Here is a 17,968-nt window from a genome sequence, read left to right on the forward strand (position 1 = left end):
TTATCACAGCTGTAAATTTCTCAGGCAGGTGCATGCTTCAAAATAAAGTTAAGCTCTTGCTTAAAAATAAAATACAAGAACAAAACCGTTTGTAAAACCAAACACCGCATCATGATGCATGATATTGCTTTTAGCTTCTAGTTTTCGCTATGTTATTTCCACTAAACCTAATTCCACAAATCACTATGGTGAGCGCGATTTCTACCGCAGGAGACTTACGGAAATCATTCTACAAGAATGTTCAGGGAAAGAAAACTCTAATCTTCTTCAATTTAGATATAAACTGAATCTGAAGAAAACAATACACATAATGATTTAAAAGTTGTTCCTAAAAATGTTTGGTTTCTGGCATGTATATTATTGTCACTTAAAGTGTTTGCTATGTATATATATATATATATATATATATATATATGTGTGTGTATATATTTTATATATATATATATATATATATATATATATATATATATATATACAAAATAGTAAAAAATCCTTGCACTCAGGCTATATTTTTAACAAATATTTGCCGGGTGCTCAAACCTGGGACTTTTAATATCCAACAAGAAGTAGTGATGGTAGCACTCACGGTCTCCAGTTTAAAATATCTTCTTTATTTTGCAAGAATTAAAACATAAGGTCTAGGATCAACGTTTCAGTCCTCTCTCAGGACTTTCATCAGGATCAATCAATCCTGATGAAAGTCATGAGAGAGGACTGAAACCTTATGTTTTAATTCTTGCAAAATAAAGAAGATATTTTAAACTGAAGACTGTGAGTGCTACCATCACTACTTCTTGTTATATATATATATATATATGTATGTATGTGGGTGTGTTTATATGCGTGTATACATGTATATATATGTGTGTGTGTATATATATATATATATATATATATATATGTATTTTTAACTATAAATAGGACAATTACAAGAAAACTTACATGAACGATATGTTGAAGAGGACCCTGCTCAAACGAGCTTACATCTATCTATCTATCTATCTATCTATCTATCTATCTATCTACAGTTGTAATCAAAACTTTTCACCCCCATTGAAAATCAGGTTTATTGTCAACATTTACATACATTCAGCTGTTTGCAATGAACGCATCAAACAAAAACAATTGGAATAGCTCAACACAACTAAACACTTCAAGTGGTTTCACCAAATTCAATTGAAAATGCAACTTGTAATGACTTCTCCAGTCTCAAAATCATTCAACCCCTTCATGGCAAGCATTTTAGTACTTAGTAGAGCAACCTTTTACTATTATGACTTGCTGCAAATGAGATGCATAGCCAGACATCAGCTTCTGGCAGTGATCCTGAGGAATTTTAGCCAATTGCTCACAAGTAATGGCCTACAGTTCAGTAATATTCTTGGGTTTGCGTGAGCAGCCACCTTCTTCCAATCCAACCAAAGATTTTCTATGAGGTACAAGTAATTTGACTGTGATGGCCACTGTAGAATTTTCCTGGACTTCTTCTGCAACCAAGTCATGTCCAATGACATCCAAGCTTCAGCTTCCTCACAGACAACGTGGCATATTCTCCTAGGACTTCTTGATTCTCTTAGGACTTCAATGAGTTCACCTTGCCTTCTATAATAGGCAAGTTTCAAAAGCTAGAGGATGAAAAGCAGCCCCAGAGTATCACCAAGCCACCACCATACTTAACTGTAGGCACAGTGTTCTTTTCATTGTATGCTTCAATGTCTTGCTACAGGTCTTTTGCAGTCACTTGAAGTTTTTTTTTCACAACCTGCCTTCTCAACAATCTGGTTGCAGCCATTGATAGCTTTCTTTTTCTGCACCATCCAGGTAATGTAACCACTTTTCTTCAACTTTTAACTTGCGAACTATGCTTCCAACGGTGTCTCTATGAACATCCAGTGCTTTCACTATCTTTTTGTATCCTATTATTATCCTAGTATTTAGAAAACTGGGCAGACTAGATGGGCCGAATGGTTCTTATCTGCCGTCACATTCTATGTTTCTATGTTTCTATGTTTCTATTCTTTCTTTGTGAAGAGCAATTACCTATTTTCTTAACTTTGTGGACCATTCTTTTGACTTAGTCATATTTATAACATGCAGTCAAACTTGACACTCCACAAACCTCTAGCCAGTTCAGGTATTTTAAGTGTTCCAGCTCAAGCACACCTGGTGCAGCTAATAAAGCCATTGATTAGTTTCATCAGGTATGCTTAAGGCAGATTCAGTTCAGGGGGTTGAATAATTTTGACACTGGAGAAGTCATTTCAGTAGACATGTTGCATTTCAGTAAAATATGCAGAAACAACTTGAAGCATTTGTTGTGTTGAGCTATTTCAGTTGCTTTTGTTTGATTTGGTCATTTCAAACAGCTGAAAGTGTGTATGAAACATTAAATAGTATGTGTATGTTTGTATGTGTATATGTATCTATGCAAAACGTACATATACGTACACAATTTTATACTCGAAATTCATTATTACTTGCTGGCACTATACTGTGAAAACACAAGTAGCTGCTACGTGGCCGAGGTCAAGGATGTGAAAAACATATGTTTCTTCTTGTGGGAAATTCTGTATCAAACTCTAACATTTGTGTTTGTTCTACAATGGAAAATAATTACGTGAAATTCTGCTGATTTTAATGTGTTACACAGAGTTCCTTTCAGTGGTCATCCTCTTACCATCAATCATCTCTCTTTTTGTGGGTGGGAGGGGGGGGGAGGGCACGGGCAAAATTCTGTATATGTAATCAAATAAACATGTCCAGCTATCGCACTTGTCATTTTCTCAGTTATACATCCATATGACGATTTGGAGATATGGAATTCGGTCAAACAGTCTACTGGCCTAAAATCGTCCTATCTGTGATTTGTCTGAATCGGAATGCACAAGTATATTATTTTTAATATGTAGATCATTTATTATGATTGTTTTTGTTTTTTTGTGACTTTAGTTTTGGCATGCTTGATTTAGAGCTGATTTCTGCATATATGACACCAAAGGAAAAAAAAAAGTGTGAAATTTTGTCCATTTGTTAATAAAAATATATATAAAAAATAATCCACTCCAACAAAAATAAAAAACATTATTTGATTTTTTTTAGCAGAAGTCTCATCAAAAATGCACTGTTCATTTCTTTCCACTAAGAGATTACATTCAGTAGCACAAGAAACATCGATAAATTGAAATGTGTAATTCAATTTCTGTTTTTCAGCATTTCATCAAGATGATGGCCTGGACTGTATCTGCTGCAACTTTCTATAATCCTGTTCAGCAAATTATGAATTGTGATGTTCTAAAAATGTTCTTAAGAGACAGAGTACATGTGTATGTGGAAAAAATATAAAATTGTGTCACTCCTACTGGCCTAAACAATAAGATAAATAATGCAATGATTGTTTTCTATTTTAATTTGGCCAATGACCAATGACCGTCCGTAAACAATGCGTGTCACCCAAAATGTCTTGGTGGGTCACCTTTGACAAGCGTGTCATAGGTTCACTATCACAGATCTAGGTTAATTTATTTGTGAAGATTAAAGGGCATCAAAGATTATAATTAACCATGATTGGTATTTTTTTAAAGTAATTATATTTGGTTGTGTGTTTTTAGTATAATTCATTTCTTCCCAAAAAGGCCACTCTTTGTCCTCCCTCCAACTCCAGAAGTTAGTTCTATAGGGATGGTGAATTCAAGAAATGTCTTGAAGGTGAGAGTCAGAGGTGCAAGAACAAAGCAGGTGTATTGCAGAGGTGACACGCATTGTTTATGGAGGAACCTGTATGGGACAGACTTTTAATATGTTTCTAATGGGAGCAGGGTATAATTTCACAAAAGATAAAGGTTAAAATGCATTTCAATGTAAGCCCATTTGAGAAGAGACCTACTGTTGTTGTACATCCAGTTTGGCTTGTTGCAACCACTTGTTTATTAGCGCACCTATGGTACTGCAGTATAAGTTTGTGGGGCTTCTACTAAATAGTAGTGATGCTAATGATGATATTAATAATAATTATGCCAATCTCCTCTTTTCTGGATCAACTTGTCTTATAGGTCATCAAATTTCCACTTCTCGTTTTTGAAACGTCTATTACACTCAATGAAACGTAATGATTTTTTTTTTTTTATGATTTATATTGATTTTTTTTGAGAAAATTTATTTTTTTTCCTCTGGCTGAGAAGACACGTTGGGTCAGTCTATACTGTTATCTGACCTCCTGCTGCTCAACCTATCTTGCCTGCTGCTGTAGGTTCGCACAGAGCAATTTCAGCAGGTGGCAAGTTACGTTGAGCAGCAGCTGGTCAGTAGAGTATCTGACTCAACATGGCTGCTCAGTCAGATAAAAAAAGTGAAATTTTCTCAGAAAAATCAATACACATCATTAAAAAAAAAAAAATTATTAAGTTTAATTAAATGTAAACACCTTTTGAAAAATGAGAAATGAAAATCACAACCGGACAACCTGTAAATATTTTCATAGCATGCAACAAATAAGAGTATATAAAACGTGTATAGATCGAAATTCATAAATTGACTATTTTACTTGAGTATCTTCAGAGGGATAGATGTATCCTTAATTGCCACAATGACCCCACCGTGGTCCAAATATAGGATGTGATGTTCTTCTTCGAATACCTGCACAAAACATGAAAAGAGAGGCCTACATTAGTTTGAGAATGCAGATTTATTTTTTATTATAGAAAACCAATCTATAATAGTAACATTTTCTAGCAATTTTTTTTATAATTTTTCGGTTATATCAAGTGACTGTCAGAGTGGCACCACCAGCGGTCTATGACTTCTGTCTACCTAGAAAAGGCATTAAATTCAAAATATCTGAGGGAAACTGTATCTGGTTAGTTTATAGAAGTTCTAAATTATAAATGACAGAAAAAAGTACAGGATATACTAATCAGTCACAACTGAAAAAAAATATAAAACTGAACTGCTTATTAAAACAAAGATGGCAAAAACTAGGTTACTTTTTTATTGCCGATTTTACTACTGAAATGAAAATCTAAAATACAAAATACCTTACTATGTAAAACAGTGTAAACCAGTGGTTCTCAACCTAGGGGTCGCGACCCTTTTGGGGGTCGAATTATCCTTTCACAGGGGTCGCTTAACAGTGGTGGACAGAGGCGGCTCTCTAATTAGGCGATTTAGGTGGCCGCCTAAGTCCTCGCGCTAAAAGGGGCCTCGCGGCCGCCTAAATCGTATCATTAGAGAGCTGCAGGCTGCTTTGATTAGAAATATGTCAGCAGCCTTTCCCCTTTATCGCCGCCCGATCGCATCCGCTGTATATTACTGTTCGTTTCATCGTGTTTCATGATGATGCTGGAGTGAGTCCCCTCCGCTCCGCCTTCTGACCTGGCAATCCACCAATCCGCATTCCGCAATGCCGATTACGTCATGACGCAGCGTAACCCCCTGAAATTCCCCCGCCCGCGGTACCAAGGAGAAGAAGAGAAGAGGAAGAAAGAAGACTAGCTGCTGCTGCAGGAAAGCGAGCAGAGCACAAGAGAGAAAAGGGTAAGCAGAACAGAGATAAGGGGAGAAGAGCAGAGGAAATGGGAAGGTTGACCAAAGAAAAGGGATATTAGGGCAGCAGATAAGAGGAAGGAGAGCAGCAGGAGAGCAAATAAAATGGGAAGAAGAGACAACAAAATGGGACGGAGAGCAAAAAAAGGGGAAGAGGAGCAGAGGAAGGAAAGCAAAGGGAAAGGGGGCAGAATGAGAGCAGAGAAAAGGGAAGGAGAGCAAAAAAAGGGGAGGGGGAGAGCAAAGAAAATGGAAGGACAGCAGAAGGAGAGCAAAGAAAAGGGGAATAAGAGCAGAGAAAATGGAAGGAGAGCAATAAAAGGGGGAAAAGAAGCAGAGAAAAGGGGAAGTAGAGCAAAGAAAAGAGGAAGGATAGCAGAGAAAATGGGAAGGAGTGCAAAAAAAAGGGGAAGAGTAGCAGATAAAATGGGCAGGAAAGCAAAGAAAATGGGAAGGGGAGCAAAGAAAATGGTAAGGAGAGCAAAAAAAAGAGGAAGAAAAGGGAAGGAGAGCCATAAAAAGGGGAAGAGTAGCAGATAAAATGGGAAGGAAAGCAAAGAAAATGGTAAGGAGAGCAAAAAAAAGAGGAAGAAAAGGGAAGGAGAGCAATAAAAAGGGGAAAAGAAGCAGAGAAAAGGGGAAGGAGGGCAAAGAAAAGGGAAGGATAGCAGAGAAAATGGGAAGGAGAGCAGAAGGAGAGCAAAAAACAAGGAAGGATAGCAAAGAAAAGAGGAAGGAGAGCAAAGAAAAGAGGAAGGAGAGCAAAGAAAAGGGGAAGGAGAGCAAAAAAAGGGGAAGAGTAGCAGATAAAATGGGAAGGAAAGCAAAGAAAATGGGAAGGAGAGCAAAGAAAATGGAAAGGAGAGCAAAAAAAAAGAGGAAGAAAAGGGAAGGAGAGCAATAAAAAGGGGAAAGAGTAGCAGATAAAATGGGAAGGAAAGCAAAGAAAATGGGAATATTATGACTGTTTCCCATGCTACACCATGCTTCAAAACAACATTGTATTTATTTGTAACTAGAAATATTTCACAATATATAAATACATATTGTTTTTGTGATTAATCACTATACGTTGTTTAAAACAATGAAAATAATCCTGCATATCAGATATTTACATTACGATTCATAACAGTAGCAAAATTACAGTTATGAAGTAGCAACGGAAATAATTGTATGGTTGGGGGTCACCACAACATGAGGAACTGCATTAAAGGGTTGCGGCATTAGGAAGGTTGAGAACCGCTGGTGTAAACAGAGAAAATATTGCATTTGAAAAAATTGACTGTTTCGTAAATGAAGTATTCACTAAGCTCTGAGTTGCACTGAAATCATTTGTATTTTGTAAAACTGAGACTATAAGAACCAACATTTTTTAATTTATATTTTAATTCAAATGCCAAATTGCAGGGATTAAGTCCTTAAATACCATCTGCCAGAATTCAAGAATGTGTACCCCTTTTATTAAATCCCATTGTCACAAAATCAATGGAACCCCCATATAAGAGTTTTTTAAAAGTCATTATACAAATATAGAGTTAAAACAAAAGGTACTCATATCTGTATCTTTCCCCATACCCGCCATAAGTGGGGTTTTTTTGTGCCTTTCTCCCCTTATCACTTCAGATTTGTCTAACGTCCCGTGTTATTGAATGGTGCTTGTGCCTGTAAGCTTTTTGTCTTATACGTGGCTCTGATTGTGAATGGTCCTGGATGAGAAAGAGTTCACCAGGCAAAAGAGTGCAGTTGAAAGTGTGGCAACATTGTTCCCCCTGCATATATTGTAAGGGAACTACATTCCCATATATTCCCAGGACATTTCAGTGTTGTCAGGGTGCAACAGTTGGCCAGCTACTGCGGCTCAGTTGGTTAAAAGTAAAAACACAGAAATTAGTTCAAAAGAGAAACACACTCTCCTATATACACACTTTCTGCACAGTGGTTTATACCCACACTTTCTCATATATGAACTTCTTCATCCAGATCACGGATAAATACCATATGGGGAATAAAAGAATAAAAGTAGCATATAGTGTGGTATTTTATTCTTTTAAAAAAAGTCTAAACACTTACAACAACACTCAAAAAACAAAATCCATGCATAACAAGCTATGTTTGCTTATCACGTCATTTGCCCTCACTGGACCAGCGTGACTCCCAAGCAGTCCACCAACCTTAAACCAAGACTTTCCTTCGCCCTTGGTCTATGTGTCCTATATATGCTGGAGTATATGCTAGGCAGTCTTACATCCATACACACACATAGGGAGCTAAATACACTCTAGATTATTATTTATATGGAATGAGATTTTGGGAGCATCATGGATACACAGTGAAGGGATATAGGGTAAAGCGTTATAAATCATACAATAATAATAGTCAGACGGGATTGCTATTAATATAATGAGATAACAACCTCTGCATCCGACCACGCATAAAGTGAGTACTACTGGCATTTTGCAAGAGTGACAAAGTATGTCAATTCAAGCCCTGGCATTACAAAGCTCCCTCGCCATCTCTGTGTGCCTGCCCAGTAGCTCCAGCAAGCCCAGCAGCCACACTGGACCACAGGGAAAGAATCCACTCCAGCTATCCCAAAGGTTTAAAGCAGGGCTGTCCAATCTGCGGCCCCCCAGATGTTGCTGAACTATACCTCCCATGATTTGCTGGCTATCTATTTCATTGAAAGACTCATGGGAGTTGTAGTTCAGCAACATCTGGAGGGCCGCAGGTTGGACAGGCCTGGTTTAAAGGTCGGATGGACCTTAATCCAAAAAAAAAAAAGAAAATATGTGTGAGAGAATGTGTATGAATGTGTTAGTATCCGTGTGTCTGTCAGTGAGCGTATAGAAGTGCATGTATCAGTGAGGGCATGTATCTGTCAGTTAAAGTGTGTGTTGGTCTTAAATAGGAAGAGGTGTGGCCTTGTACAGGAAGGGGTGGGGCAAATTTAGATTAGGGGGTCCCCAAGTTTAGTCATGCCTAGGGCAGCACAACACTAAAATACACGACTGATTCCTGGTACCCTTTATCAGTGAGAAGAAATTAATCAAAATACTCTAATATAATTAGCACAATCTAGGTTAATAATACATCGACACATTAGTTAGGTTAGCCTATCCTTCCTATTTATTGGTTTGAGTATGAAACTTTGCCTGACATTACTTAAACTGAGACTGGAACAGTTGCCACTCTCTGCATCTTTTGAAGAATGACAGATTAACACAGTGAAAAGCTGATGACACTCAGCTTAATCTCCTTCAAGTAGTTTTTCCAGTTCCTAATTTTTTTCTCCTCTTTCCTTTATGAACTGACTGCCAAGTGGAAAAAAAATATATATAAAATTTCTAATAGCAAGCTGGAAAGGACGGTTCCTTATAGCAAGCTGGCAGCGATTCTGTGCTTGTACATCATCTGCCTGGAATGATCTGTCAACTCCTTCCGCAGTTAAAATAATCGAGAGTTTTCTCAAAGTTCAAAAACTTTTAGAAAAGTTCACCAGATTTCCATTATGTGCATTTGTGATAAACGTTCGATCGATGCAATATTGTTTTTAAACTGGTTTCTTATATCCCTGGATAAAATATCTATAAATAAAGATGTGTGCATTAAACAGCACAATCAGTGAACAAAATGTTAACATCCTGATTAATCTCTAAATTCATGAATGCTAATACAATTTCAGACAGTGAACTAATCAAGGTGGGATAATTTTTATTTCAAGAATGTATATTATTAACTTAATTATAGCCAAAAGATGTAAGTGTTTGGGACCTTTGGGACCTAGTTTGTGGCTGTGTGTGGTCATTAAAGTAACATTCCAAGCATTAGAACATGCTGTAGTGGTTGTTGTTCCAGGAGTACCCTGATGCCCCATCATTGTAAGGAGTCAAACCGTTTTACAATTGTTTGACTTCTTACCTGGGGACTGCTGGGTATCACTCACCAGCTCCACTGCATCCAATAGAGAACCGTAAGCGCTCTGTCTAAGCTAAGTATAATGGTGCAGGGCTTACCTCATTGGCTGAGAGTGATCAGCTGACATGCTAAGCCAGTAAGCTAACCTTGCACTGCAGGGACTAACTCAGGAGAGCTAACGGAAGTTCATAAGCAGGAACATCTGGATCTCTATTAGATGTAGTTGAGGTTGGGAATGACACCAGCAGACCCCATATAAGAAGTTTGACTATTTACAAGTGGGGGAACCAGGGCATCATTACTATTACAGCCCTCTGTAGTGGTTATGGTGATTGGAGTGTTCCTTTAACCCCTTAAGGACACATGACATGTGTGACATGTCATGATTCCCTTTTATTCCAGAAGTTTGGTCCTTAAGGGGTTAAAGTGAACCCGTCATGCAAATTTTCACTTATCTGAAATTGCTCCCATATTCATTGAATGCAAAATATTTCATAAAGATGCATGGTGTATTCTATGTAAAACATAGAGATTTACTCACCTTTCCTCTGTTACCTAGTCACATCGTGGTTGTGATTCTTCGTGCAAAACCCACCTCTGGATCATCCTCTCCTCCTCCTGAGCTCTGTTTAGTCTCTGGTTTGATTTAGGAATGGGTCCCAAGCAGTGACACATTTTGTGAGTGATGTTGGCACACTGGTTTCGTTGCCAGCATGCCGGCATCAGTATGGAGTGACGTTGCGTGACTCAAATACTATACTCCCTAGACTATGCAAGAAGTGTCAGGTAGGGAGTTATCATAGCATCCAAAGTGCATGCAGGTCTTTTCTGCTCTCCCTTATCAGTCAATGCCTCGGTATGCTGAGGCATTGACTGACAGCGGAGAGAAAAAAAATATTCCTAAATAGGCTTTTCTCCTAATCTTTCCTAGCAATACTTTTAGCACAATATATAAATAGAATATTATTCTCAATCTCAATAATGAGCATAAATTGTTTGGGGCATGACAGGTTTCCATTAACATTACTTTGCAAGTCAGTTTGTGCTAAATCATATGATAAAGGCTTTTTTTTGTGTTTTGCATTTCTTTGGTAGAGCCTGCCAGTTTGTGTTCATTAAGATTGTAGATTGTGGTACATTGTGGATAGTTTACCATGGTTTATTGGAAGGTAGTTTGTGCTACCGATTGTAAAAATGTGTGACTTTTTTTTTTTTGGTCTGATGCAATTATCAAGGTAGGATGTAGTCAAACAATTTGAAGATGTAGGAGATGAAGTGAAAATTTACATTAATACACAAAAGTTTAGATACTATTTAAAAGATCTATAAAGGGAGATATCTCACAATGCTCTAGTCTCACGCTTTCATCAGACATAGTGCTCAAGTAACATTTAGTTTTTCTACCTGTAGTTAGATCCTTCCTAATTCTAAGTAATTGTCCTAATTGTCCTAATTCGTAATAGGTAATAATACTTAATAATAAGTTATTTCCAAACAGATGTAATTAAGACATCTGCTATTCTGTTTCCAGACTTTAGTTTAACACTTATGATAGGAACCAACCCTAAGACTAAAATATTTTCTGTCATCCTTGGAGGATTTAGTCTTTTCCAGATATTCCTTTGCTGCCTTGCCTTGAGTCGTGCTTCCCTGACAATATTTATTACCAGGTCAATCTTTTCCTAACCAATTCGTTCCAGTTAGTGGGTACATCCAGAGTTATGCATCTCCCTGTGCCTGGTTCTAAGCTTCTCAACATCTGAACAATGTGTTCCTGTTCTGAGGTTTAGTAGAGAGGTGATTGGTTATTCTGCTTGAAAAAAAAAATACACTGTTATAAATAGGGATGTGCATGGGTAAAAAATTCAGTTCAGTTTGGAAATTCGGGTAAGTAAAAAAATTTGTCTCCTTCGGCAATTTGGAAAAATGGCATTCAGTTTGGTTAGGCACTTCGGAACTGCCGAACGTCATCACTTCGGAACGTTGGCGCTTCGGAACTTCGGAACTTCGGAACTTCGTAATTGCACATGTCTATAGCTCATTTCATTGGACAGGGAATAGTGAAACCGGATTGGGCAAGCAAGCATTGCACAAAAGGAATTAGCTTATTGGTCAAGAATCCTTTCATCATTCACATAATTTTCCCTCCCTCTCTCGTTTTGCCACTTTTTAGAAAACCCGAATCACTTCTGAGCTGCGACACTTCCGAGCTTTGGCACTTCAGAACTTCAGCACTTCAGACATTCGTAAGCATCCGAATGGCATGAAATTCGTACAAATGTACATTCGTAACTAAGTGAATTGCACATGTCTAGTGATAAAATAGTAACTAACAAAAACCAGTAAGTCACTATAAAATGTAGGTTCCCTTTTCATCTGTGTTATAAATAATAATGTAATCTGACGATTGCTCAAAACCAGCCTTATTAATTAAATGATAATCACAGATTTTTCAATAAACATGTCTTTTGCCAATAAAATGAAATATATTTTATTCTCCTGTCATGTGCATCGAACTTGCGTCCAAGTCCAACAAAAATTCTGCAGCAACTCTTTTGTGAATATTTTAGACATTTCTTTTTATTATTTTTAACTTCCGTTATTAGTATGCATTCATCAGACTTTCATTTTTCATGTTTTTTTCCCCACCAGGGACATTACATTTTTTTGTTTTTCCTCTCTGTAAACATATGTCTGCAATTTTCAGTTCCTAGAAATACTGTTGGCCTCAATTTTTTTTTGCCACGATAAAGATGGAAGAGGATGTAGTTTTAGGACTTCAGGTTATGTTCTCCTTCCGTGCCCTTCTTAAAGAGCATATAAGGTTTGGGAGTTGACCAAAGGGAAATATGTGTAGCTGCATATGTTCTTTATTTGTTTTTCTTCCTAAATGGTTTAGCCATCCAACAGAGATTTTCTTTACTATCATTAATAATCTCTTTCAGCTTGTACTGTTTCTAAATGTCATTCATTAATATGTATTTATTCATTTAAATGATTTCTCTAAATAATGTTGCTTTTAGTGCTATAATTATAACATAAATATAATAATTAGAATAAAAACAACAACAACAAATATTTATATACCACTTTTCTTCAAGTTGGAGTTAAAAGAACCAGCAGACGATGAACAGATGTAAGTGATTTGAGTTGAAAATCTGAGTTTAAGTTGAAATTTTGATTTATTTATAGAGATTGTCTTATCAGTTTACTTATGTTAATCTTTATGATGAGTACATTGCTCCCCATCCATATGTGGCGTAACTGTTGAACTTAGATCCTATCTCACAGGATTGTTACATTGGGTTCTACTTTTTAATCATGGGAAAGTGGATTTGAGGGACACTGGACACAGAAAAAAAAATAAGATCAGATGGGGGTATATTACAAGTCAGTGAGTTCTTTGTAGTTTTATTGACGTTTTTTATCACAAATAAAACTTATATGCAGCCACTGAACTATAACTACAGCCCCCTGTTCACCAGGAATTTATAGAATGCAGAACTCCCCAACTCACAGCAATGGGAAGACCAGGACTGGCTGAGAAATCACAGCCGTTTCCTGGCACCTATATAGACTGCCGATCAAATTGAGCCTTGATGGTTCCTTTAAAATAAAAATAAAAAGGAGTACTTGTGTAAGATGCCCCATCATCCCTGCTGTAATTCACATTGAACTGGTGGGATCTCACAGAGAAGTTGCTATCAGTGGTAAGGTAGCCAAGTGCTTTTCTATTTTCTATATTTCTGATATCTGTTTTGCTGTTATACTTAAAACATTTTTTTCCAATCTTAGCATATATTTTGAGCATCACTGTGATTCTAAGCTGCAACTAAACATTATGAATATTTGCAAATTTGATGTGTTGTTGTCCCTTTCGACATCCAAATGATGATAAATGAACAGCTGGACACAGAATTGCTCCTCTGGCATAAATTCATCATTAGGTATACACACATCTGTTAGGCAGCTTATATCTTGCTGAAAAAATTAATTTGACATGGCAGACCATAGCACATGGGAGAGGGGTCCACCCTAAGGGCAGGTTAATGGACTTGATATGTGTATACCCTACCTGGAAGAATAAAAATGCTTAGAATCAAACACTGTACACTAGGCTGTTGATTAACACAACAGGAAAGGGAGCCGCAACATCATATTTACTCAGACAGGGTCTTTCACTAGTTACATTGCAAAGTTACAAAAAAAAAAAGTCTTATGTAAAAGTTATGGGGAGTATCTTCAATCTTTTCATTATTTTGCTGTTTTGTCTAACACTAGATAATTAGGCTGGTCAGGAACTAAAACTTCATATTTTTATTTTAGTATTAAAAATAATGTAGGTGTGCACAGACATCATGTGGGTGGATTGACAGTCTGACGCGCTTCGCCCAGGATGATAGTAAGAGAGTGACATGGGGAGAGGCAAGTAATTTATAGAGTGTGTAATAGTCAAAGCCTGAAATAGGTAAATGTAAAAAAAAAATTATACTGTACTACTCTTTTTTTTTTTTTTTTTTAACAAATTTAACAAATTTAACACATACAAAGCTTTGCTGCAGACAGGAAAACAAATCTGTAATTAAGGCCTATGTATATTACACTATACTATACAGGATGTGTTTTAACCCACATATGCAAGTCAATATATTTCCAGAGGATGTCCCATATTTTAGAACAAGATCCCATCTAATGTAATGTTCACTCACAATCTGAAGGTTTAGAGTATAGTGAAAAGCCTGCCTTCTTCCTCAATCTCCAAATTTGCCCAAGTGCTATCATTCTCATAAAAAAAGGAATTAACCCTCTGATCTCTATGTTATTCAGCAATCTGTTCATTTGTTTTATGGCTCTAAGTGTTCTCGATATTTACAGAATGAGAGAGAGACATGGTGCTACATACAGTAAATGCTTCTGCCCCCCCCCCCCCATCCTCCCTCCCCTACGAAATAAATAAATAAATAACCCTCTTCATCGCAGTATTATATAGGGAAGCATGGGTCCCAAGTGTGATATAGAGGTTTGGAGAGAGTGCAAACACTACACCAGGGCTGTCCAACCTGCACATCCCCCCCCCCAGATGTTGCTGAACTACAACTCCCATGATTCTTTCAATGAAACAGATAGCAAGGGAATCATGGGAGTTGTAGTTCAACAACATCTGAGGGACCGCAGGTTGGACAGCCCTGCACTACACCTTCGTTTTATAGTAGTATTTATAAAATATAAAGTGAAATGTTTCAGTTATGCATTTTTAAGGGCAAAATTATTATACTAATTGTTGAAATATATATTTTTTTTAAACCAAAATTCATTCGGTGATGGACTAGATACCAACCATAATATGAGTTATTATCCGTTTGCCAATATGGTAAGCATGGTAATATATGTTTTTAGCCCATAGTAAAATAAATCTAAAAATATATTACAGAATATTGGTTTAAAAGATTGTATCTATTCGTCTTGCATGACAATAGAAGAAAACAAAAGCAACCTTAAATATAACCTCTACATTTTTCAAAAGAATTATTATATCATTAGAAAATATATTTAACTTCCAGTCTAAGTTTACTCCCTCAGGGATTCTAGTGGCCAAAGTATATATGATTTCATTGTACCTACATAAATCACAACTGTCACCTCCTCCAGTTTTGCAATGCGTGTGCTCAGTAGATTTCGCCTTTAAGCTCAGAGCAGTAAGGTTATTGCTAGTGTAGTACTCACTTTTTCAATTTACCTTTATGTTGGTAGGTGAGCTTACAATTCATAGACAGAGAGAAGCACTGTTATATGCTTTGGAATAGGGAGCAAGTAACTTTTTAGTTTTTTTTGTGTTTATACTTTATAGTTCTATATTAAAGTCCATGCAGCTGCAAAAGAGTGCAAGGCTGGTTTAATAGCTTTTGGTTTTCTTTGCTGTTTTCAGTGTAGTCACCCGCCCCCATGTGTTTCTTATTTAGGTCTAGTTCGTTTATATAGGATTTTTTTTAAGAAACCCATTTTTTCCTCGTTAAATATTTTGTCTTTGAGGTGCAGGTAGGTAGGATGCTGAATAGATTTATCTTAAAGGGATAGTATAAGCACCATAACCACTACAGTAGGCTAATAAAGTACATATATTTAGATGTGTCTGTATCTCTGTTTATCTATCTGTGAATCACTAACTAAATTACTAAATCCTTTCATTTTTGTGTCATTTGAACCCCACTCCCTCTAGCATGTAAGCTCATTGAGCAGAGCCCTCAATCCCTCTGTTCCTGTGTGTCCAACTTGTCTGGTTACAACTACATGTCTGTTCGTCTACCCATTGTAAAGCGCTGCAGAATTTGACGGCGCTCTATAAATATCATAATAATAATAATAATAATAATAATAATAATAATAAATTATCCTTTTAAGAGCTCAGGAGACTTTATGGTTGCCATTACTTTACATTACGGGGCTTAGGAGAATGGATCTCTTTGGAGCCCCTTTTATAATACTCTCCAACCTGCAGCCCATGCGGTCAGGAGAAGGAAGAAAGACCCTTGCCATGCTTTTCCTGGTTTATAGGGAACTGTTGCAAGTCCTGGTCCCACTAGAATGCATTGCAGGATTCACGCCAGTTTTGTTTGAAACTGGGAAACTGCAATGCCATTTAGAGAGTACCATAATACACCATAGCTCACTACCTGGTGAAACCATTTACTAATTGTTATGCCATTTCGTAAATAGCAATTTTGTCGTTACTTTGTTTTTGCCAAAACAAAGCTCAATTGGTTTTAGTAAATCTTGCTATATAAAATATTATCTGACATTCAATGTAGAATAAAAAAAAAAAAAAACTTACACTAAGTTATAAGTTGTGATGATTCATTAATTGTTCACTACCTTTAACGTGTTACTAATATGTTTACTTATAAAACATGTTTGTGCGTGTTCTGTTTTTTTTTTCTCAATCTGCATCAGCCGTGAGCTGAGACTTCTAGGTGCCTTAACTGTCAGTCATTTTGACAAGATAAGACTCTTATTGTACCAGCTGTTATCTGATTCTAGTTTATTTATTGACAATGTGGGCAACTCCCACACTGGAGATATCTTGCTAAATTAAAATATGGTAAAAATAAGTTGTGAGATGTCAATCATCATTCTGCTATTTCATGTCACACCTATTATTTCATACATTAGAATTCTGGCTAAGGAAAAACCTAGAGGATTTATTCACTAAATAGTGAGTTACTGTGTGATCACAAGTGAGCTACAAAATTGGGGTGAAACTAGCTGAATTGTAAAACAAAATCTAAAGGTTTGGCAGATATTATATTTCTGTGAGTTTGTAGAATACTGTTCTGTCAGTCTGGCTATCCTGATAACGTTATATATGATTTAATAACCATAACTTCAATCCCAGGATCAATGCTGGCCATGTATACCTGAGATTAGTAGTAAAATGGATTAAACTGATACAAATGGTATAGGATTTATATTATGGATAGTTAGTATGTGGCTCCTTGCATCATTGTGTGTTTCATATCTTTGTTATGTGTATTGCAAGCTACTTCGGACACAAACTTTTTTTCATTATACATCAAATGTAAGTTGGTGTGATATAGCTAAAAAATACAAAAAGGAACAAACATATTTTTTTTTCCAAACCCAGTTCGTTATTGCAGATTTGATATATTGTGGATACTTAGTATATGGCTCCTTGCATCACTATGTGTTTCATATCTTTATTGTGTGTATTGCGAGCTATTTCAGACACAATAAACACTTCCTATTGCCAAGGCAAGACAACTCTTATGGCTTGACTAGTGTGTGCAGATTATGTTTGACATTTTAATTAATATATATTTATATATTTGTATTTCTAAAACACTGTTACCTAAGTGAGCAACTTCCCATTAATAAATAGGTTATTCACTAGAGTGAGTTGTCTGTAATTAGACATTTTTGTCTGAAATCTGGAATTAATATAGAATTTGCTTTCTACTCCTGATATTTCATGATTCAGCATCCTTAAAGGGTTAGTCTTAACTAAATGTAGCAGTTTTGGTGTACATATCATGTACTCTTGAATACTGCTAAGCTCCTTGCCATTTAGGAGTTAAATCACTTTTGTTTCTGTCACACCTCCCCTGGCTGTGACTGACACAGCCTCCATGAAAAAAAAATGGTTTAAAATTCAATTAGATCTTACAGCACAGTGTGTTTGCTTTAGATGTTCTTATGTCCTCCTCTGTTTATTGAACGTTAACCACACATGAGCCTCTTGCAGGCTCTAGCAGAATATTAACAGAGCAGGACATAAGGAATTCTAAATTAAACACACGGGCAATAAGAGAAGTTTAAAAACTAGATCTCTTTTTGCAGGAAGTGTGTAAGGAAGCTGTGTGAGTCACAGGGAAGTATGGCTAGGGCTGCTTAAACTAAAGAATTTAACTCTAAATCGCAGAGAATGATCTATACACCAAAACCACTTTATTAAGTTAAAGTTGTTTTGGTGTATATAGTGTCTCTTTGATGTGACATGTGC

General features: G+C 36.5%; 1 protein-coding gene across 2 annotated transcripts in view; it reads right to left on the reverse strand.

Moving 5' to 3' along the window:
- SORCS2 (sortilin related VPS10 domain containing receptor 2) overlaps window positions 1–17,968 on the reverse strand; it is an 863,802-nt gene that overhangs the window by 63,297 nt on the left and 782,537 nt on the right. For both annotated transcript variants that reach the window (XM_063457743.1, XM_063457741.1), the window contains exon 13: window positions 4,541–4,632. In XM_063457743.1, the coding sequence (XP_063313813.1) occupies window positions 4,541–4,632 (92 nt within the window). The remainder of the gene's footprint in view (window positions 1–4,540; window positions 4,633–17,968) is intronic.

Source organism: Pelobates fuscus, chromosome 6 (genome assembly GCF_036172605.1).
Source record: "Pelobates fuscus isolate aPelFus1 chromosome 6, aPelFus1.pri, whole genome shotgun sequence".
Lineage (NCBI taxonomy): Eukaryota > Metazoa > Chordata > Amphibia > Anura > Pelobatidae > Pelobates > Pelobates fuscus.